Here is a 24,813-nt window from a genome sequence, read left to right as displayed (position 1 = left end):
GCAGTATTATGTAGAATCTTACACTACGTGTGCGTACTTATCTTTGCTGCCCTGCTTCATTCTAACCAGTGCTTCGTTTTTAAGGGTTTGCTGCACTGGAAAACAAGCCTCGTAAGAAATACTTACCAGGTGCAAAGAAGTGCAAGAAAGCGCAAGAAATGTACGAAATGCGAGGTGCAAGAAATTGGGAGAAAATGCAAGAAATATGCACCATCATCTAGCCACGTGCCGTGTGAAGTATGGCAGCGGAAAGATGTTTCTTGCGTCTTGCATTTCTTACAGGTCAAAATAGCTGCAAAAAACATTTTTTTCCCTATTATTTTTTGCAAGTATGTAGGTTTGCTACATTTCTTGCACTACAGAGCAAGCCACTTTAGAAATCCAAGGTGGAAGGAACTGCACAAAAGTGCAAAAAATAGGCGTTATATGAATGATAGCGTCGAGCGTAATTTTTTGCACCTTGCATTTCTTGCACATCAAACTATTTACTTATAAAAACCACTTTCTCCACATCAATTCTTCCAAGTGGTTTCCTACTTTCACCCGGAACACTGCCGCATATATTAACCCGTCGCTCTGTACTCTATTCTTCTCCCTGGACGAAGTGGACGAATTTCTCGCTTCATTTGCAATTCGGCTCACCACAAGCATCTGGATGGGCGGTATCAAATTGGATTTCATTCCCAGGTTGTGATCTTCTTCTTCTTTTCCATCCAGGCAGTTGTGGCAGGTGTTACTACATTTCTTCAAATAGTGGTCGTCCCCGTGTTTGTTGAGTCGGTTGGTAGAAATTAAGAAGGAGAAAGTCTCAAAAAGGAGGAGGGCCGTGCAAGCAAAGATTCATTTTCTACACGTTTGTAATGGATGAGTGTTTGGAGAAATGGAGGTTCTTGACCCGGGATGTCACTTCCGTTAACTTTCCCCGAATGCCCGGGTCCACTCCGAGACAGAGAAAGTGGCTTGGCTGCTGCTCCCTTCCAAAATCCTACTCCTCGTTCTCCTAGCTGCCCAGGGAGGAGAGAGATAGATGAATGCGATGAGTTTGGGTCGTTCGTCGTCCCGTCGTCGTCTCCGTCTAGTGCCTACAACAATGCAACTTGATACTGCAATTGAGCCCTTCCTCCTCCTCGTACAAGGAGTGATTCTAATAATGGCATAACCATGCTTTTCACTAAATGGTATTCATACTTTCCCAGAAATATATAATCGGGGTTTGAATTTCTAGGGTTGTTACAGCTACATAAAAAGACGAAAATTTACATAGGGAATACATGAAAATACTGATTTTGTGGAGCAAATTAATTTTCTATTGCTAGAAAAATGCATGGTTTTAACAATTTTTTAACTGAAGTATTTTGAAGAATAAAAATAAATATAAAAATATAATTTCTTTAGAACATCCATATTTTGAACTCGGTGCTTCCCAAGATTTGAATTTTCAGGGCTGTTGCGCCCACAAAGAGACGAAAATCTGCCTGTAGAATAAAATAGTAGTTTTATAAAGAAATAAAATTTCAATCGCTGTCAAAATACACTGTTTTCACGGTTTCTAAAAAATCAAAAATTTTGACATTCACAAAGTTAATTTCTTAAAAAAGACTTTTCGACTGACTGTTGCCTTCACCACGTAGATTCTCCTCTATTTATGGATGTAACCACCCCTTCAAATCCAAACCCTGGGAGGAACAGAGGTCAAAATACTGCATGTTTCATACCTACAAAAAATGCAAAAAGCCTCACCGTACCCAGATACGAAAAAGAGAAAGCATATTTTCCCAACCTGTCGTGTCTGTCTGGTCGTCGCGAAAAACAAAAAATAATAATTCAGAGGACACAGAATCCAGTCATTTTCCCAATTAAGGCTGACATACGTGTGACACTGAGAGCGTCCTTCTCGTTCCTCAAATGCCACGTCAAGCTTTCTCTTTCCCATCCATCCCTTGTTCGACTAACCAAAAGTTACTTTTCAGCCGTACAACTGCTGCTGCCTGCCTGCATTTCATTTGCATTCGTGTAAAAGTCATTTATTTCATGTCGGGAGGAAACTGAAGGGTTTGAAACAAGGTTCAGAAATGGGGAGAGAAAGTGCGAGAATTAACGGGCAAGGACGACTAGAATAATTATGAACTTCACTCCAACTTTCCCTTAAGCCCAGCTCATACGTATGCAAACCAGGGTTTCGGGTGAAAGTTACCACCTGCAAGAAATAACGGGGAGAAAGTGGTTTCTTGCAGCCAAATATTGCGACCTGCAAGAAATGCAAATGCTTCCCGATGCTATAGTTGATAGAACACGTGACTTGATGGCGCATATTCCTTGCACTTTCTCCCAGTTTCTTGCACCTCGAGTTTGTCACCTTTCTTCCTTTCCACTGCAAGAAATGTAGCCCACCCGAAAGCAACGAAACACTGAAACGAAACACGAGTTGAGCCCAGCTTTTTTTTTATTTTCTAATTAAAATATTTCTGAAATCTGGGAAGGTATCGTGTATGTACATGAGAGGATGCATACACGCCCGTAAAAATATGGCCATGATTTTGTGTTTAATGTACAAGATTCTTTAACGAGCCAGGGTATAAAGTCAGCCTGCCATTTGCCATTAAAAACTTGTCCGTCCGTCGTCAATGGCCGCGGGGAAGTCCTGGGGACATCTGGGGACATTGCCATTGTAGAATAGGGGAGGAAGGGGTATATACCACATAGGAACATCGAATAACGATGGGGCATTGCCCCTCTGTCCCTACACTTCCGCGGCCACTGATCCTCCATCCCTGCCCAGGAGGACTTTATTACATCCAGCGGAATGTTGTAGCTTCTCCACTTTCGCCGGCTTTCACGGCCGACTGGATCCAGCCCAGGACGTGTTTACAACTATTACAGAATACAAGGAGCCAGAGATGATGCACTCACGGCTGCTCTTGCATCGACCAAGGCCAGCAGGCAGGAAGACTCTTCAGACCGACTCAAGTGCCATACACGTTGCCAACCATCAACACAATTTTTGTGCAACAATTTCTACTGAAATTGTCCACATTTTTTTAACAGTCGAGTTATTTCATCCAACAATGGAGGTCTCTCAAAGTATGCTCTCCAATTTTAAGCAAAATAAGTACACTCAAAATAAAAATTTGTCAAATCAACACCGCCGGTGTCAATATATGACTTAACCGCCTTGGTTACAATGTTGAATCCGAGTTATGATGATTTTGATACCGGTAGTTATAATGTTATGACCGGACGGAAAAAATTCATTACAATTCGGAATCACAATTGTAACCAAGGCGGTTAAGTCATATATTGACACCGTTTTGTTTTGAGTGTAGTCTCAAGCGATGACAAATTTAGTTCATACGAAATTTACAAAGGACACGATCTCGCAATTGGCATGTTTCTCAGAGCTATTTGCATCCCAAGAGGAGAAAACACGCTGTAAATTTGCAAAGTGTAAAATATGTCGAGGTATGCACGTAGCCAGCCATCATCTCAAATACAACACAATTTTTGCGTAAAAAATTTCGAAAATCTTGGATAACTTTTCGATAGTCAGTCAAGTAATTTTATCTAAATTGCAAAAACTAAATATTTTGAGCCGAAATAAACCATTTAAATTTTACAACGTTTTACAACTTTCCCCCGTATGCAAATCTTCCCTTTGACTTGAGGCGATACTTTAAAAACTTCCTCTTTACACGGAAATGCACCGTTTCCTGGTTTCTTTGTCTGCTAACTTTTCCTTCCTCTCCTTCGTAATTAGGATCTCGAACAGCCCTGTGAACGTGCCGCATCTCTCCATTATTGTTATTACAATAATAGTACAGTTACATCATATTTCCTTCCTGCGCCTCGTAATTAATTTCCTTTCCTTTTCAAGAAGAAAATTTCTTTTTGGCACAATATCGAGTTCAAACAAAGTGTGAATTTTATTATTTTCACACACAAAACAAATCTCATTTTCGCAAAAAAAAACATAATCAAACCAGATATCTGCCAATATGGTCGTCTCCTTTATTACATTACTGCTTTCTCCTCTTCATACTTATTAGGGATTCCAAATCCTGTATAAGTTTTCAAATCTGGATTTCCAATTATCTGTTCAAATGCGGTATTGAAATTATTAAAATTTGATGCCTTTATTGAACAAATTGCTAAAAATCAAATTTTACTTAAAAAGTTTTTTCAACAACATCGGACTTATATTTTATCACAATCTAGAAATTTTGGAAAATACTAAAAAATTGCATAGATTTGGAAAAGGTACTCAATATTAGAAATCATAGTGCAAGATTTTTCAAATTTCGAGAAAATTAGACTCAAAATGTAGCTTGCATAATAATATTGGAAAATATATTTTTTACCAACCTCCAAAATCCGGATTTTGAACTATTCAAATTCCGAAAAACCGTATTTGCAACCCCCTCCTTCATATGGTATCTCTCTTTTCCATCTATTTTTCCCTGGCAGCCACCCAGTTCTTCTTCTTTATTTTTCTGAAATAATAACGAAACGCGGCGAAAGAAATGCCAACTATCAAAATTGGATGTGATGAGTTTCTTCTTGTCTTCTTACAAGAGAGGAGACATTTATTGGCACCGGATCTCTCGCCTCCTCTGATCTCACCCGCTCCTCTCTTGCTTTTCCTCACACGTCCTCAATTTCTCCCAGATCAAACACCGTCCTCCCACCAATCGTCGTACCTACCAAATTCATACATTCGTACGGCTTGGAACTATGATCAGCTTCTTCATCAAGAAAAATTACTGCTCCTTTCATCTCGGATATTCTCTTTTTTAAATAAATACACTACTGATCAAGAGTATCTCCAATCTGGGGACTTAACATTGTTTTTCTTTTTCACCCTTTCTTTCTCCGTAATAACGGAGGTGTTTAATAAACACCTCGACAAATAAGCAACAATCAAGCAAAACCGGGGGCAATTTTTTTATTATATTCTTGGAAAACTAGTATATTAAATCATTACAGAGAGGAGTACATATGTGACAACCTGCAATGGTGATAACGAGTACTACCCTGTATTAAAATTGTGGTAATGAAAAACTTACCACCAGGAAAGAAATTACGATATGTACTACCAATCGACCAAATCAATACATACCAGTACGAATTATGTATGTATGTATCTGACTCTACCACAGTTTTAATACTGTACCTGCGATCTACTGCTTTTTCTTTAAGAAAAGTAGTTCAAGTTCTTTACAATTTTATGAAAAAAGTATGTAATTACTTACAGGTAGAATTTAACCTACATTTATAGATTTATTTACCCATAAGTTCAATTTTTATGCTAAATTTCCCGGAAATATTCATCCCATACGTAATATATTTTCCACGAACAATTTTATCCCCAACTTTACAAAATATTTAAAATAAGCCGGTTTTCAAACCAAACTTACTTAATAAATACATATTTTTTGATATTTGATCCTCTTATTGAAAAAATAGCTTGTCTGTCATTACTTATTCCCTGCTCCTTTCTTCTCCTCGAAATCAAATCAGATTCGGTATAATTCAACCTTCTTCTTCCCAAGAAGAAAATGGCTTATCATCATTGACAATGAGAATTGGCGAAAAGTTTATTTATTTCCAAGAGTCATTCTCCGCTGACAAAGCCGGGACAACATTGTGTTTCGACGACGACGACGATTCGATTTTTCCTTCTCTTTGATTCCTTTGTGCTTCTCAAAAAGAAAGAATCCCGACCAACCCGACCACGACCAGGACGACGAACAGTAATAATTCTCGTCTCCAAAACTCTTTTTTTCTAAAAGGTGAACTGGACTGGATCCTAATACAATAAAATCCTAGAAAAAGCAAACCACAAGATCACAATCGCATATTCATATCAAAACTACCCCTTTATTTCCTTCCTCCAGTGTACCTTGCTTGGTTTTGGACAGGATGAGATACTTGACGAGATAAGGAAAACCCCAGTTTATCGCGGCCCGAGTCGAATTGCGGATAAATGCACCCGCTCATTTGCACCCGCTCAATTGCACCCGCTCAATCGCACCCGCTCATTCGCACCCCGGCACATTTTGCACCCCAGCCAATTTGCACCCGCTCAATCGCACCCGCTCAGTAGCACCCCTGCACATTTTGCACCCCAGGCCATTTTGCACCCCTTAAAAACTAGAACAAACGGAATAGTTGCTGGATGAATTAATGAGTTGTTAAAAACTAGAACAAAGAAGGTTCTTAATACATGCGACCCAGGGTTTCGACTATCTTAGTCCATGTGTACAACTACACAGGCTGCATACATCCAGTCATCATTACCCTCGTATCCCGTTTTGGGTCATAGTGCAGGATTGCACAGTCAAACTATACAGCCCAATAACGTGTCGTCAAAATCAAAGAAAAAGTCCGAAACCATTACTTTGAAAGTAATACTTTCGAATATCAAACATTCTAACGAAAGTTGTAGAAAATTTGTACAAGATTGTGTAAAATTTTACTCGACCTGGTTGAGTAATCCTCAACTACTAGGTGAAATTAGTTGTGGATTTTTTACTCAGCTAGTAACTAAAAATTGATCAATGAACGATTATAAATTAGAATTTAGAATTTGGTTGATCAAAGTTTGTTTTTTTAATGTTGATTACATACATTTTTTAGTTTCTTAAAGCGTACTCTTTATTTATTTATTTAGCGTACATTTTAATTTTACATTTAGTCACCAAAAAAGTCTAATTTTGCCAAGGTTGTATAAAACTCGATTCATAAAACTTTTGTTTGAAGCTGGGAAAGTATAAATATTTACTCATTCATGTAATCTTTTAGCTTGTGGTGTAATTTTCCACTTTTTATGGGACACACTTATCAATAAAGTTACTAGAACCTTATTCCATTTATTCTAGTTTTTAAGGGGTGAAAAATGGCCTGGGGTGCAAAATGTGCAGGGGTGCTACTGAGCGGGTGCGATTGAGCGGGTGCAAATTGGCTGGGGTGCAAAATGTGCCGGGGTGCGAATGAGCGGGTGCGATTGAGCGGGTGCAATTGAGCGGGTGCAAATGAGCGGGTGCATATCTCCGTATACCGCCCGAGTCAGTTTGTTTGCCATGGCAAACTCAAAACAAAACGGTGTCAATATATGACTTAACCGCCTTGGTTACAATTGTGATTCCGAGTAGTAATGAATTTTTTCCGTCTGGTCATAACATTATAACTACCGGTATCAAAATCATCAAAACTCGGTTTCAACATTGTAACCAAGGCGGTTAAGTCATATATTGACACCAGCGGTGTTGATTTGACAAATTTTTATTTTGAGTACATAATCGAGGTGGGTATTTATACGACCACGACAACTCCATTTTTTACAAATTTTCCAATTTTTAGTTCCTAATTTTGAATTTTCTGCGTAAACGGGGGTAAAATTTCATATCAATTCGATAAGTTTTACGATCTTAATCGATGCATAGACAGACAATCATACTGGATAGATAAGCCCTGACTCGGACTAAAAAAATGGAAAATCAGTCTCAATTTTACACATTTTTTTTATACCACCGAGAATGAAACTGCTGCCTTATCCTAGAACTTAAATGGGAGTTGGGCGTCCATGTCCCACCTGGAAATGAGATGGAATAAGATATCTCTTTCTATTTCTTAACGTGGATGGATCTCAAGGTGAAAATCCCGTTTTTTCCTTCCATTCCTCGCCGAGGCAGGGAAGGAGAAAGGAATTAAAAATCGATTCACTTTCCCCCTTTCACCACTTTGTCCAACTTTCCTTAAAACGTAACCTGACGAGTTTTACGTAAGCTATATATGCACTCCTACATACATCCACTTTCGAGACCACATAATATTCTCTTCTTCTCACAGATATGCAAATACACTGTTAAAAATCTGGTATAGTCAGATACATACACTCAAAATAAGGTAGTAATGAATCATTACCATGCGGAATGACTATGTCTCTACCACGTCGGTTACGATTTGCCGTAGAAATGGTAATAATAAGTTCAGGGAAATTCAAATTTAATACATAATGGTATTCACTTCCTTAACATTTGGTAATGAATTTGAATTTCCCTGAACTTATTATTACCATTTCTACAACAAATCGTAACCGACGTGGTAGAGACACATAGTCATTCCGCATGGTAATGATTCATTACTACCTTATTTTGAGTGTACATACTCCGGTCAGTAATGATTTAACACCAATGTTTTCTAAGAGTGTGTTGTTAGCTCCTATGATACAAAATTCGGAGCTAATTCTGCCCTGATAAATGGGCTTTTTTCCTGCCCAGAAGTACTTGTGTAGGTACGTTCAAGGGGAAAGTCATGTCATAAATTGGGAAGAAATAACCCCAATTTCTTCCTTCTCACTACTTTACGTCGCCGCTTTCTCTAATCTACAGAATTATGTATTTCACCTAAAATTCCTTCTGTTAAGGTGGAATAACTCCGCCATGGGTTTTTAGTCTCAGCAAATTTGTAAATCAATTTCACAAGTTTTTTTTAGATACATGCAAATTTTCACGATAATGTACATATTTATCGGAAGCTAATTTGTTATACTACAAAAATATCGATTTAAAAAACTCATTTTTTAAACAAATTATTTTTCTAATGTCAAATGAACGTCCAATTTTTTCGCATTCATCTTCTCTACTACCAACAACTAATTACACATTACCCTATGAAAAGGCGCATTTATCTCAAAGCTCATTAAATTAACGCCATTTTACATATTTACATTTAAACACCTTTCCCACGTGCCGAGCACCTTCAAAAATCCACAATAAATCCTCCCCCTTAAACCGACGATTCACCTTCTCTTTTTCAAAATACCACTATTACATCACACCCAACCATCTCCTTAGTGGTGCATACCCTCCTCCAAGACAGACTCCAAACCCGTGTAACATAGCTTCAGTGAAGATTCGAGGAGTGAAATGCCCGGTTTCTGGCTCTGCCTCCGAAAGAGCCGGGCAACTCCGTCGTCCATAGAATATAATCGAGAAGAAAGAAAGAGAGTCTCTCGTCCCAGTGCAGCCAGACACACCGAAACCAAGTGCAGTCCTACAAAGCCTGCTTACTTACGTTGGCAAACTTCGATCCAAAACTTTCTCTCAGGACGACACCACCACCACCACCGCCACCGCCACGACCCACCCTATAACAAACACAGCTGAAGCTACACAAACCTACGTATATCCAGCACCGGGTATTATTATAGTCCCGTCTCTCCCATGAATACCCGCTTCAGCCAAACCTTCGACCGGTTAGGTTAGGTACACACTTTTCTTACATGCCACCAAATTATACAGCATGTCCACAAAAATCTAAAATCTTTGTAAAATACGATTCAAAACTCGTCTGACAAAGTTTTCAGTAAAGAAATTAACAAAATCCTTATAAAATTGGATCCAAAAAATCTTTTTTTATGAAATTTCGAGTACGAGATATACCCAAAACTGTCTATCTTATCATTAATATCGATGTATGGTTATCTAATATTGGGAAAACTTTGCACATTTCGCACCCCCAAATTTCTTTTACTAATACCGAATTCCCAAAATAATTCTACACACATTGAGCATGAATGCTTTCCCTGCTCTCTCTCGTCTCGTCTGCTGCTCGAAAAAGTCGTAGTAGTAGTGGCTGCTCTATGCTCTTCCCACCACCACCACGCCGTGTTTGGATGTCGGATTCCTCAGAGAAAGCCACCCAGTCGAGTTAGAAACACGGAGGGGAAAGTTAGTAGCACCAGTTTCCCGCAACGAAACACTTATACAGAAACTCGCCCAAATTATAATTCATATTTCTTCATTTCAAACCATTAATAAACTAATTGTAAAAGTAAATCCGCCATAAAATCTGCTAAAGTGAAAGTGACAATCATTATCTACAACGGGTCGACCCTGCACAAATTTGTACATAAAAAAGGACACGGAAAAATTAGCCCGCCCAAGAAACGCCACATTTCTTCCCGTTTTTTCCGTTATCTCTTCACCAATTGTTTCCTTAACGTGAATTCAATCCAATTCCACGCACAAACGCAATAATAACGCAACAATTGCTCTACTTCCCATTTTCATCATCTCTTGTCGTCGCCCATTATTTAAAAATTTATGACACACCAACCCGGAAGAAACGTCAAGACGAGAACAAAGTGTCGTGTCGTGAATTATCCGAAAACCACCATAAAAAATGATGGCAGACAAATCCTCCTGACGCCACTTTCACTCCTCCGATTATCGGAATAAATTCGCAACTCGACAATTATTTAATTGGCACTCTCCCGAAAAATACCCATCGTCATCGTCAACCTGTCCACCCACTCAGTCAGCGTGGATGGGAAAATGGAGGAAATGCACAATTAAAAATTCATGAAAAGGAAGAGAAAAAATTGCTGATGGACTACATTCCTTCATCGATTTCGCCGACCCGTGGGACTTTCTCGAACGTCAATTTTTCCTCGTTTTCTTCTTGTTGATCACACCGCTAGCCGACGAGGGAGCAACTAATTTGATTAATTATTCTCCTCCTCAAACACGGGAGAAAGTCCACCGCACAATTTTCTCCAAGAGTGGACTCCCCCCGAAGACGCATTCCATGTCACAAAGTCACGGGACACGTGGGACTAGTTCACTAATCAGTCGGATTATTAGATAAACGAAGTAAAACGACACACTTTTAGGAAATATTGACGTCAAAATAAATCTCAGATTTCATGCATATATCTCTTCCCAAATATTTCTGGACGAATTACTCATCAAGAGAAAGTCGAATGCAGGCGGGTGAGACACGTGGGACTGGTCACTTGGATAATACCCGTTATTCGAAGATAATACCCGGTTTTTGGATAAGAAGATAAGATTCGATAAGAAGTTCAGCTACAGATGAAACAAACTTTTAGGAAATATTGATACAAAAGTGCCCCATCTCTAAGTAAAATGATAATTATTGGATAAATCCAACGGTAAAGGACGCACACATTTTGCAGATATTGGTACAAAACGCCGACAAAAGTGCCCCGATTTCCCTGCCTAAAAATATTTCTTGTCGAATTGGAGAAAGTGGAATGATGGCGGCGGGAAGAAGGAGGGGATGCGGACCGGCGAGACCTTGGTGACCTTGGAGAAAGGTTAACCGTGTTAAGTGGTGGGTGTGGTGCGGTGCGGTGCGATTGAGTGAATGGTGCGGTGGCCGGTGTGGGAAAGAGCAGAAGGAAATATTTATTTGGCCGAATCCGTGCTCACCTTGTTTCCGGTTGAATGTGTGAGACGTACGATTTACGAAAATCACAGTGCGGCTCTGCGGGCAACTGCTTCTTCTCCAGGTTTAGGAGCATTAGTCGAAATGCCAAAAAAGTATGGGCCACGTATTTATCAACTTTCTAAATTTCCGTAGTCGTACATTTTTTTCCGGCAAATTCTGCCATACATATTTACATAAATACTTATCAGAATTCATAATTCAATACCGCAAAACAAATTAGCCAACTTCGGTCTTGTGTAAATTCAACACGGGTATTTGCATAAATCACTGTCGAATTCTGCAGTGCTCGACGAAAGCTCGATGCACATTGTGTTCTGCACAACTTTTTGCACATAATCCAGCCCAAAATTTCTATCGGTCTTATTCTGCAGAACCGTGCTTGCATAATTTTGCATAGTACTGCATAATTTTCTAAGTAAATCCCTCTTCATAAGGTTTTCTGCGAAAAATCAGTCCAAATCTCTGCACGAAACCCATTCACATTTTATACTCGGGTAAAAACTACCCGTCATGAGTTGCATACCTTAAAATTCTGTCACCCATAATCTCCCAAGTTATACATATCTTCAAATAAGTATTCCCGTCCCCCAATCTCAATGAAATCACAATCTATGAAACTTCAATCAATATTAAATTTCAAAAGATTCAATTTCAATTTTGGAATTAAACCCGAAATTTCAATTCCCAATCTGAATATTAAATTTCGTTCTCTTTTTTTATGATAGGATCAAGGTCGGGACATTCCACCGAACGCAGACCAACCAGCTGCCAGTCCGAGGAGACTACAACTGGGCCAATTTGCCACGACCATCCCCCCAGGGCGCGGTGGGGTCCAACAACAACAGCAGCAGCTCCCTCATATGGTCCTTCAGCCTGATTTTAGAAAAGTAAGCCCGAAAATTAATCCCCAAAAATTAAAAATTAATGTTAATTGACAAAAGTGGAATGAGAATGGGGAAGGAATGAGAGTTAGTGACTGCAATTGTGAATGATGAAAATCCATATACACATATCTATCCATTGATGTATGCTGTCAATAATATGATAGGCAAAGTAGACTAATATGATATGTAAAATTTGGTCGGATGCTTTTACATTTTCGTTGGACACAAAAATTAAACCCGTTGCCCATTGCATTATTGGCCAAATTATTAATTTTGGTTGGAATAAACTCAATTTTCGTTGGATGGTATAAAATTGACCCATTAATCCCCCCGTAAACAATTTCCCAAGGACGAAACTCGACTTTCTCCCATACCCGATTTTAGAAAAGTGAGCCTAGAAACTTTCCCCTCACCCCGAAAACTTCATAATCCCCCCGTAAATAATTTCCCAAAGACGAAAGAAACTCGACTTTCTCTCGGGTTTCCTTGCACAATAAGGCGACGTTACAGCGTGGCTTGGTCTGTGTTTCATGCACATCTCGATCCAATAATTGGAATGAGAACAGTTGATCCAGGATGATTTATTTGGGGGACTAATGGATCCCGACGTATCTTATCCTTTCCTCGTCGTCGTCCTGGTGAAGAAATGACTCCAGGGCTGGGCAAAATACGGACTAGAAATTGAGCATCTTGAGCCCACAGTTTCCAGGGTTTGGATTTCCAGGGCCACAAAAATACCAAAATTTACATTATGAATTTAGCAGTCGTGTGAAAATATTTAAAGGTTTTGTGAAGAATTTAACGTTTTATCCCAGTCAAGTACAGGGTGGTTTAAATGTCAGGTTACAATGGAAAGTTTTTCAATGGGAAAAATTCGTAAATTTCGTTACGGATTCGGGATTGAGATTTTGATTAATTTTTATCAAAACTTATGGAACACTGATGACAAACTTCTTAAAATATTGAATTTCAGAGGCAAAATTTCGGTAACTAATGGAGATTTGCGAATTTTTCCACTGAAAAATTTCCCATTGTAACCTGACATTTAAACCACCCTGTACTTATTTGAAAAAAATCGTCACAACAATGTACTTTTACGGCGATAGAAAGTTAATTTCTTGACAAAACATAAATATTTTCGTGTAACTGTTATATTTTGTCAAGTATTTTTGAGATCCGCTATTCCCAGGGTGGTTCCACCCACTAGAAGACGAAAATCTTCATCGAGAATACAACAGTCAGTCGAAAATAATTTTTTGCGAGGAAGAAAATTTTTATCCATGTCAAAAGTCCTGCTTTAAAAAAACGTGAAAACACTGTATTTTTGACAGCAATGAATACTTCATTTTTTCACAAAACCTGTATTTTCCCACGTCTGTTACCTCCTTCACATGATTCTCGTCTTTTTGCGGTTCTTAAATCCAAACCCTGGAAGAATTAAGCTCAGAAACTGTGCACTTTCACCCCGTATTTTGCCCCGCTCTGTAAAGGAGGTTGCCCAGCTGAATAAAGACACAAACAGATTGGGATTGGATTAATACGACTTTCTCTTCCATCCATCCATCCATCGACTCAATCCTCCTGCTTTTAAATTGATTAAACCTTTCTGACTGGAGCAGCACAAGTCAGCATGCAGCAAAAAAGTGCACCCAGAAATCACCCAAATTGCAAATTGATCGATGGCTTTGTCCTCCTTCTTCCTCTCGTGGCATATGCGTCCCCAAATAAATTCCGTCTAATCACATCAAAATCATTACTTCAAATGGCCAACGGGACGAACAAGAGATTAACTAAAGTTAACTTCTTTGACACAAAATGACTTGCTCAACTTTCGCCACGTTTTGACCTGTGTTTCGGGTGAAAGTAACCACTTGCACACTCAAAATAAGGTAGTAATGAATCCTTACCATGCGGAATGACTATGTGTCTCTACCACATCGGTTACGATTTGTTGTAGAAATGGTAATAATAACTTCAGGGAAATTCAAATTCATTACCAAATATTAAGGAAGTGAATACCATTATGTATTAAATTTGAATTTCCCTGAACTTATTATTACCATTTCTACGACAAATCGTAACCGACGTGGTAGAGCCACATAGTCATTCCGCATGGTAATGATTCATTACTACCTTATTTTGAGTGCAAGAAATAATGGGGAGAAAGTTATTTCATAGATATAATTTTTTTGACCTGCAAGAAATGCACGGCGCAAAAAACTCCTTCGCGCCGTTATTCTTTATACGGAGCATGGCTAAATAACGCACATTCTTATATTGCAGTTTCTCCCTGTTTCGTGCAACTCGCATTTCTTGCCTTGCTTTCTCTGTAGTGCAAGAAATGATAGCTATTTTCACTTGCAAAACAATGTTAGCCTTTTTCACCTGCAAAAATTGCTACTATATTCACGTCGCAGAAATATCAGCTGCAAAAAATACAAGGCGCCAGAAACTCTTTCCGCCGCTATTCTTCATACAGCGCGGCGCTACATGGCGCCTATTTCTTGCAATTTCTTGCACCCCCCCCCCCCCATTTCTCGCGTTTCTTTCTTTACGCTGCAAAAAAACTACCCAACCCGTCACCCGCAAGAAATGAAACATTGCTGTTGACACAAACAGAATACTTTATTTATGTGCAATAAGGCACGATTTGTGGAAATGTACGTAATGCGAATGAAGGATAAGAGACAATTTTATCGTATTCATATATACAAACACAATAAAGTCGACATGCACATGATGCGATCTGCGTGTATGGACAATATTGGATTTCATATTAAATTTGGCCTCCCGTTCCCACTTTCTCTCCAACGTTCATCATTCTATTCTCGGATTCTCCTCCTGCTTTCCTATTTATTTCCATGATAAAGTAGAAATAATGCTCATGCAGTTCTCCCAGTCCTCTCTCTTTCCTGCACAAATCCAGCCGAGCATGCAGAACGGAAATGGAGGAGTCGAATTATTTGTAAACTTCATTTTCAAATTCCAATCCTATTCAACTTCCACCAGTTTCATTACGCACGATAAACGAATTGCATATTAAATTAAGAAAGAAATATTTTAAAACGTATTCCTCATTCAAAAGTATAGAATCACAAAAATAATATACAAATTCATGTTTCTTTAAATCCAGTTTATCAAAATCATCAAAGTTAAAAATATTTTATACAAAAAATTGGTTTCATACATATCTCTCCTTAACAAATCTAGAATCACAAAAACTAATTGTTTCTTTAAAATAATTTGCAAAAATTGAGCAATTTTTTTCCTATACAAAAAATAATAATCTTCGCCTCGTTTCGTATTGTTCTCATTCATAAGTTCAGAATTACAAAAAATATAGAAACATGTTTTTCTTTAATCAGACCCAATGTAGTTTATAAAAATACTCCATTTTTTATAAATATTTTCCACAAAAACATGATCTTCCCATCATTTCGTTTCATATTCCACATAAAAAATATGAAAATTTGTCCCTCTTTAAACCCAAATATTTATTTTATCAAAATACTGCAATATTTGTACATCTTATAACAAAAATTCCTACCATTTCATATCCCGCATTTATGTACCTCGGAACCTTTCCTCCCCCGCTTTATCAAAGCTAATCCCACAGATGACACGTAGCATTGTTCGTATGGAGGAAAAAGCTTATCATTCCTGGCCCAACTTTCCCACGGAGTGAAAGTCGTCGTCTGCATTTGACACGATAAAAAGATTTGGCCTCTCTTTGACTGGCTGCTGGATTAGAATTGGGTGAGGTTGACGTTTGATTGGAGCTATTTCGTTGTGCTTTCTCTCTCTCCTCCCAAACAAATACTTGCACAAGTCCTCCAAAGACAATGAGCAGTGTTCGCTCAAATGTACTACTCGTGTCGACCCTGTGTGCGTACGAGGTAGAAAAGAAAGAAGCAGTGTTTCGTTTCTTGCGGGTTTTTCTCATTTTTTGCACTGCAAAGCAAGAAATGCAAGAAAGTGCAAGAAACACAGGGCCTACTGAACTATGACGGTGGGAGGTAGTTTCTTGCACTTTGCATTTCTTGCGGGTAAAAATAGATACAAGAAACCAATTTCTTGCGGTTATTTCTTGCAGGTGGTTACTTGCACCCGAAACACTGGAAAGAAAGTGGTTGGCATGTGTGTTCTTGTATGTAGCAGTCCTTATAATGGCTCAATTATTGCCCTGCCTCTCTCCTTCTCCATCCTCGCGTATGTATAACCCTGCCACCTAAACTGACTGCACTTCTTCGCTAAGCGGATGACTTCTCGTCCTGGAGAAAGTTGGAGGAGGTCAGACATGCATTTTCTGGCACGGCATATTTTTCTATCTTAAATTATTGTAAAGTATAATTTTTTCTCTTGCTCGTGTCTAATTGGCAAGACAAAATTTAAACTCCTAACCATACCGGAAATGCCTGCATTTATTTGTAGGGCCGAAATATCAAGAAATTAAGGGAAAAGTATTTAATTTCATGTCTAAAATGTCAAACATGCAATATTTTGTTTTTTCCTGGTTTGCCACATTTCCTGCACTGTAAAACAAGAAATGCAAAGTGCAAGAAACTGCGAGAAATATGTGCCACGTGCCGTATTAAGGAATAAGTTTCTTGCCCCGTGCATTTCTTGCAGGCCAAAATATCTCTAAAAGACTACTTTCTCCCCCCTATTTCTTGCACCTGGTTACATACTTTCACTCGAAACACTGACAAAATGTATGCTTCACACCCTCAACTAAATATATTGTACATGTGTACTTCCTGATCCCAAGTCTGACTAGGAGCAGTTTTCTCTAACGCATTGTTCGTAACAAGGTGCAGCTTTCTCTCCCCCCTCTTCTTCCCTGCATCCTTTCACTCTCTGGGAACACGGGGCCTTAGGGAAGAGAACCAACATTTTGAGAGAGAGACGCGTTTTCTGCTCTGATGTAACTTTATGCACCGTAAGCGTGTAAGTATCGGAATGGTAAATCGATACTTGTGAATAGAGAAGGCAAAGCCGCTCTCTCTTTCTCCTTCTCTCTCCCATTATTTCCTCCCCCACTACATTCTCAAACTAACCAAATAACAAACAAATATCTAGATACGGTACACTCATTTCCGACAAATATGCACGTAAAACGTCCCCTCGTATAATTTCAGAATTCCTTTTTTTCTCTCCCAAATAAAAAATTGCGACTCATTTCCGACAAATAAAACGTGTAATTTTCAAATTCTTGTCCAAAAAATTGTGACATAAAAACACGCTACGAAAAAAAAATGGATGAGATTTCTCTTTGCTAATATTTTATTGTATTTTTCCTCTCTTTCAGGTCAGTGGAATATCGACGGAAATATTTCGACAGTTGGAATCAGTTGAGAATGATCACGATGCGACGACTGCCGGTAAAGAAAATAAAATTTCCTTCAAAATTTCAATTTCCAAAAAATTATGATTAGTTTATTTTATATATTTTTTCCTTTGCAGCCGCACTGGGGGCGGTTGAGCGACGGGGTGAAATGCTGGTACGGTTGCTGGACCCGCGACAATTTTCTCGCCCCGTGCAGGACGCCGTTCGCAAGTTTCTTTCCATGCAGGTGGGTCAAGAAAGCACATTCCTTCCTCACACGCTCCATACCTTACACTCTTAGAAAACTCGTTACCGATACATGCAGATATCACTTTACCCGCACGGTAATAACGGGTATCACAGTGTAGTAATGTGGTAACGAAAAGTTTACCCCTCACAATGGAGCTCTCTCCCAGCGTATGTTCTCAGATTTTGAGCAAATTAAATAGTACCAAGCGATCACAAATGTTAAAATCAAATTTGCAAAAGATACCATCTCCTGATGGGTACATTTGGCCAAGATAGTTGCATCTGAAGAGGAGAAAACACGAAGCAATGTTGACAAATGTTACACTTTCCAAATTTATTCGCGTTTTCTCCTCATCGGATGCAAATATCTCTGTCCATTCGGAGATCGTGTCTTTCGCAAATTTCATACTAACTTTTCATCGATTAACGAAATTTTGGCCAAAAATCTGGAACCATGCTCTAATCTTAAACTATGTATTACCAATCCAGTAGCACCTTATTACCAGATCAATACGAGTACGGACTCTACCACATTTTTAACAGTGTAGTCACTCTCCATTCTGGGGAATGTTTCTTAATAAAATAATGAATCAAAATCCGTCATCTCACTCCCACTTTTCCCGTAACGTTGTCATCAATCAATCATCACCACCTTCTTCTTTCTCTCTTTCCCACTTTCTCCACGCTCCTTTATTAATTTACACTTCACTCAACCAAAATCAACTCGCCCGTCTTAAGCAACCACAACAAACAACAAATTCTGCCCGGAATTTTCAATTAGTTTCAGCCCGGAATTTTCAATTAGTTTCAGCCCCTCATTTCCCCCCACGAAATGCGAAATCAAAGGGACAAGAAACCCATCAAAGTTTCAAACTTCCTCTGAGCGAGCAAATAATGTCGCCAAGCGCGAGGTTGATTGACGTATCGATATTCCGCGACACGTTAAAAGCTAAAGTTCACCAGAGTGAAAGAGGGAAAGATCTTGACCCGAATTTTTTACACCGGGTAACATTTGCATACATACAAAAAACAGTTATTTCATTATTGATTCCATAAACGAGGCGTATTTAATTTCCGGTTCGAATTTTCCATGTATCGTCACCAGCGAACCTATTTAAATTTCCAGTCCCTTCGAATTCGCATTTTATTTGCATGCACACTCTTAGAACACTGGTATTTAATTTGCTACCGCTTGGTATTCAAATTATTCAAGTCCGTATAACTTTGCTACTGATGTGGTAAACCTTTAATACCGAGCTGATACCATACCCACGCTATTACTTATAACTACAAATTTGCTACATTCTTAGAAAACTGGTATTAAATCATTACTGACCGGGGTACATATGGCACGGTAACAACGGGCATTACCGCTTAGTAGTGTTTTGGCAAAAAAACACTTGGCAGTCAGAAATAAATTATTACCAAATAAATATCAACATATTTAGACGCGACAATATTTTTAGCAGTGCAGCGTGGTCCATGATACCGTTTGGTATTACTTTAACACCGTATTTCTAAGAGTGTAGCTATACACACGATGACGTCACCCCACTTAATTTCCTGTCTCCCCCATTCGATCAAGAAACCATGTAAAAAAGAGAGAATCATGCAGATTTTATTATTGGCACAACCCTCGCATTTTTATGAAAAAACACATTTCGCCCTGGTCACTTTTACCCAGCTTTCGTCATTCCCCGAATTATTGCTTTCTTTTGATGCCTCCGAGACATATTATTCTTCGCCTCACTTCTTGCACTCCGAAACCGTAAAAAACTTGAGCCCAAGAACGTGTCGGAATTTAATAAGTGTGGGTGGGTGGACTGGACGGAGTGCAAGTGAGCTGCTTTTTTCCTCCTTACTCAGCTTGACTTCTGGTGGATGCACCTCTTTAAAAATTTAATATCCGCTCCTGCACCACATCTTCCAAAAAAGGGTGGTCCTGAAACATCACTTTCACCGAGAAGGAGAAAGTCACAAAGTTTAAATCTTATATGTTTGCTCTTTTTTTCTGTAGGATGGACTTCACAGCGTCCAGTTCGTGGAGATAGGTAACTAATGATAAGCCTTGTACAGTGTCATTAACAGAGGGCGGATATGTATTTACAGGGCCCTGGCTGTTTGGCTTGGGGGCGAGAACCGGTTGCTTTCGGCACTCGGAAGGTCTATGGTTCGATCCCTCATATCTCGGCAGCTGGGGCAGCCCTCCCTGGGTGCCAGTTACACACATTGTAGCTGGACACTCAGTAGAGTGGACTGAGCATGCTGCCTTTCCGTGGCAGTATTCGCGTCCAAAGGGGCATACATTAAGATTGAATAGGCAGTGGTGGGTAGAGGATAGGCGGAGTGGGACTGGCCCCGTAAGTGCAGGGGTGAGTGGTGGTGCTTACGGCAAGCCGGCGTCTCTTCCTGTCTTACTATCCTTAAATGGTTTCTCGATCCCCATATCTCATCAATAGATATGGGGATTATACCTGAGCAACTAGATAGCCACTGTCATACGGTGTAAGTAAGAGGATATGCAATAGATCTGATGGATGATCTGAGCATTGGGCTCCTCCAACAAGAGGAGCCCTCCTCCCAAAATACATACATGTATTTACAACAAAATTACAAAACCCCACAAAAATTACAATTTTCATAAAATTCGTAGTTTTAAATTTAATACTCTACATTTTTTGTGGTCCAATTTCTTTGAGTAAATAAAATTCGTGTCATATCATTTAAATATTTAAATGTATGTCAACAAAAGGAGTAAAACATGTACTGATTTATAAAAAAATAACTAGAGCATAAGCCCGTCTTCCACCGGGCGATAAGTTCCACACCTTGAATACCAGTCCGCACCAGAAATAATTAAATTAAGATTAACTTTCTCCACTTTCACTTCCGTTTCGGAAAATTACTTTCACTTCCGTTGCAGACAAACATTTTCAGCTTATAATATAGTGGAAATATTTAAGAATCTATTTATATGTCTGAAAACCTAGTAATATGTATTTTACAATATACGAAAATATTTTGAAATTTTTATGATCCATAAAAAATATGCCCAAAGTTTTTCAAATTTATCAAACGAAAAAATTGGAAATATGAATACATATCCGCCGCCCTCTGCTCATTAAACTTGGTTTAAACTAATAAGAATTTTTAAAAAACGTAGTGAAACGTCCCGGCCAAACGCTCGGCCTTTACATCCGGGAAGGGAACGGGGTTGACCGCTACGATGGGGTGTTCGTCTCCCGGATCGCGATCGAGAGCGCCGTCTTCAACAGCGGCTGTCTCGGCGTGGGCGACGAAATCCTCGCCGTCAATCTCGTCGACGTTACTCACATGTCAGTTGACCAAAAATTCCATTATTTCACCACATTACATTGGATTACATATTTAGTTCAACTAATCCATAAAATTCTCCTTAGGTCGTTGGACGACGTGGTCATTCTCATGTCCATTCCGAGACGATTGGTGCTCACGATCCGGCAGAGGAAAGGTAAATATGCAACTTCCAATTGAACCAATTTTATAGAATTTGTCAGCTCTATCAGTCACTTTATCATTCATGAAAAACTGCGCTCTTTCACTATTATTCTATTTCAATTTTATGAATAACAGAGCTCAATTTTAAAAAGAAATCGAGCTAATTTAAATACAGGGGTGTGCAAAATACTTTGTCAGAATAGAGTATTTTGACCTCTTTTCCCAGGGTTTGGATTCCCAAGGCTGGAACACAAAGACAAATTGCCTTCTTTGCGTAGATTTTTTGTCTTTTTGTGGTGAACTACCCTGGGAAAAACTGATCTCAAAACACTGTACACATTTTGACAATATTTTTCCCACCTCTGCTCATTTACTCGAGATAATTCAAGTCTAATAACAACTTCCAGGTCGCATGATGTCCTCGCACTCCATGCTCCGCTCCGAGTCCAAACTTCCTCCCGTCGTGGTCATGAAGAAAGAGTTGGACGAAGAGCCGTACGACGAGAATGACGAGAACGGTCACCTCCTCGGCCAGCTGGGTCCGGGTCCTTACGGGCGCACGACGCCGGCCCAGGTCCACCACACGCTCTCGCATCCAGGCGGGTATCCTGGTATTGGGCGGGGGAGGGCGCCCCTCATGCACCAGCAGCAGCAGCAGCAACAGTATCAGACTCAGGGGCAGCGGATCTTTGGTGCTCAACCGGCCCTGGGGGGCAGGCAGGGCCTCACCCCCTTGCAACAGGCGCAACAACACGCGCTCGGCATCGGCTATGGCACCGGACCCGGCTCCATGCACTCGCTCTCGAGACATCAACATCAATCTCCATATCAGCCACACTATGCAAATTTACCCATGCAACATCACCTCCCCGACGTCACGGATTATTCGTCGGGAAGAATGCCGAGACATGATGATTTCAGGTGAACAATTAATTTTAAAATTTCCATCTCCGAGATTAGAAATTGCATGAAAAATTGGGAAGAATTAGCCCAATAAAATAATGGGGATATTCACGTCAACGTCGTAAAAACCGTAATCGCGTCGCTTCCCAAAAAATCTTCGCAACTTTGCAACGTTTGCAAAAGTTGCAACTAGTGAGAAAACTATATTTTTATTTTTTACTAAATATGCCACACAAAAAGGCATCTAGCAATTTTTTTAGGACAATCGTAAACTTTTTATTTTTCGCAAACTCATGAATTTTCATTTTATGCATACTCATTTGCATTTCATTCATTCTCATTTAAAAAAATCGCGCATTACTTCTACAGAAAAGATGCCAGTTTTCTAGTAGATTTTCGCATATCCAAATTTCTTACAACAATGAACCATCCTCCTAAACTAATTATTACCCCTCCAGACTGGACCCACCACAACCTCCCATTCGTCGCAACCACATCCAACAACAACCCCAGCCCTCCTACTCCACCCAAGATTTTGACCCGTACCGCCCCGACCCCCAGCCCCCTCGGCCCCCTTCCCAGCAGTCCAACTACCAACCGTACGAGTGGTACCGGCCTGAGCAGGAGCAGCACCACCGAGAAGCCCCCTCCACGGCCTCCTTATCATATCAACCACCCCCACCGATAACCGAGCAGCCTCGCTCCTCCATCGGCCCCCAACACTTCCAACCCTTCGATCGAGCATATCCTAAAACTCTCGAGTCTCTCGCGGAGAAAGTGCACACGTTTTACACCGGACCGCGACCCCAGCGGCAGCAGAATGGGAGGAGAATGCCGCGCACGGGGAGCGACCATCGCCTCAGTTTAGGCCGCGGTGGACCCGAACCTCAATGGTATGGCTCTATGCCAAGACAAAGACCGGGATCCACGTCGGTCACGGATTTCCGCAGCCCGCAAACCGCTGGAATGCCGCCATCCGCCAGATATTCGGCAGGTAAGCGAGAACTACTTGAATCTTGTGTCGTTTTTAGGCATAAATCGTTACAACGAATGTAACCAAGGAGTGAAAGCATTTGATCATACATACTTCAAAATAAATATTATATTGTTTTTTATGTCGAAAATCTTCTAAAATTGACACACCGGATGTGTTTTTTTACACTGGTGATCTTTCGAGACCTTTGAGGTCAAAATGGAGGTTAAAATTGAATTTGGGGTTAAATTTCCTATGAAACTTATAAATATGTGCAATTTGACACGTGACATTTTTGACATGCGTTACTCACAGTGCCCTTCTTCGAACTCATTCTGACCCTTTTCAGTCAGAATTTTATGTTAATAGTTTCAAGCTTATATTTCTTTTCGTTATCCGACCACCAGAGCAACAGACAGACATAACGATCTTATAAAGGGCCTTCACCCCTTAATAAAGTTCTCCACCTTTTAAATAATCTCTTCTCCAGACAAACTTTCTTTGAAGAGAATGCAACTTTAAATCCGACTCGATTTATGCACTCTTCTTTCGCCTTCGCTTTCTCCTCCTTAAGCGAGATTGAAGCCGTAAATCTTGTTAAAAAAGAAGGATTTTCACCCTGCCACGCAACGAGAGAGAAGAAGGCAAACGATGTATAGACATCTTTTCCTTTTTCGTCGTAATGATGTGATCGATAATGTGTGCACTTCTTTCTTTGTGGATGGATAATAGCGGGGAATGAGGGAAAGCACCACAGTCAGTTTGGTCTTTTTAGCTGAAAGAAAGTTAACTCCGTGACTAAGCGTTGGGTGAAATTCCATACGCACTTTTCCCCAATCTCAATCTTCTTCCCAGGGTAACGTATAATCTCGGGAATTAACACGTTCCGTTAAGATTTCTCGTACGAAAGTTGTTTGTAGAATTCTGCACAGGTGAGCTTCTGTAGAAAAAAACTTGCATCATTCTGCATACAATTTCTTTCGGGTAGATTCTGCAAAGCCAATAATTTTGCATGATTTATGAATATATCACTCTGTACACAATTTTCCGCAAAAATTGGCCAAATTTCTGCCGAAAATCAGGCCACTTTTCGGCAGGAAAGCTGTTGAAATTTTCATACGAGTTATCTTCCCTTTCTTTACTGCACTCAAAATAAAAATTTGTTTAATCAACACCGCCGGTGTCAATATATGACGTAACCGCCTTGGTTACAATGTTGAATCCGAATTATGATGATTTTGATACCGGTAGTTACAATGTTATGACCGGACGGAAAAAAATCATTACTACTCGGAATCACAATTGTAACCAAGGCGGTTAAGTCATATATTGACACCGTTTTGTTTTGAGTGTGCTATCTTTTCTCAAAATGACAAAAATTCACTTTTTCAACAAATCCTATTTCTCCAAAATGTTTTTTTTCTCTCTCTTTGATTTTAAATTCCCGAACTTTCACCTTTGTCCTCTCACTCCTCCAAATTACGGGCGTCGTCATCCTCTTCCATTTACTAACCGGGTGTTCATCACACCGGAACTAAAACTGCACCCGACACAACCGTGAGATTGATTTGATTGGCAGCCAGCTTAATGGGGTGCATCGAACAAGTTTGATCTCTCAAGTTCAAAGCCATGCGAACGAGGGAAAAATATGCTTTGCATTATTTCCGAGCTAATATTTCCAAATCGTAGCTATCCAAAATGACGGTATTCATTTCGTTAGCAAGGAAACAAAGTTCGCAACAAAAACT

At 39.7% G+C, this 24,813-nt stretch overlaps 1 protein-coding gene across 3 annotated transcripts in view; it reads left to right on the top strand.

Annotated features, from left to right (window-relative positions):
* The window catches only part of LOC110859048 (rho GTPase-activating protein 100F), a 111,691-nt gene that overhangs the window by 46,605 nt on the left and 40,273 nt on the right, over nucleotides 1-24,813 (top strand). For 2 of the 3 annotated variants that reach the window (XM_035859217.1, XM_035859216.1), the window contains exons 4-11: nucleotides 11,979-12,140; nucleotides 17,446-17,518; nucleotides 17,601-17,710; nucleotides 19,730-19,763; nucleotides 20,876-21,047; nucleotides 21,132-21,202; nucleotides 21,597-22,110; nucleotides 22,551-23,086. In XM_035859217.1, coding sequence (XP_035715110.1) covers nucleotides 11,979-12,140; nucleotides 17,446-17,518; nucleotides 17,601-17,710; nucleotides 19,730-19,763; nucleotides 20,876-21,047; nucleotides 21,132-21,202; nucleotides 21,597-22,110; nucleotides 22,551-23,086 — 1,672 coding nt within the window. Of the gene's footprint in view, nucleotides 1-9,688; nucleotides 11,346-11,978; nucleotides 12,141-17,445; nucleotides 17,519-17,600; nucleotides 17,711-19,729; nucleotides 19,764-20,875; nucleotides 21,048-21,131; nucleotides 21,203-21,596; nucleotides 22,111-22,550; nucleotides 23,087-24,813 lie in introns of those variants that run through there. The other variant, XM_035859218.1, reaches the window with a different exon arrangement.

This window comes from Folsomia candida, unplaced genomic scaffold (assembly GCF_002217175.1).
Source record: "Folsomia candida strain VU population unplaced genomic scaffold, ASM221717v1 Fcan01_Sc024, whole genome shotgun sequence".
In the NCBI taxonomy this organism is placed as follows: Eukaryota; Metazoa; Arthropoda; class Collembola; order Entomobryomorpha; family Isotomidae; genus Folsomia; species Folsomia candida.
Note: the sequence above shows the minus strand (reverse complement) of the source record. Positions and strands in the feature narration are given on the sequence as shown.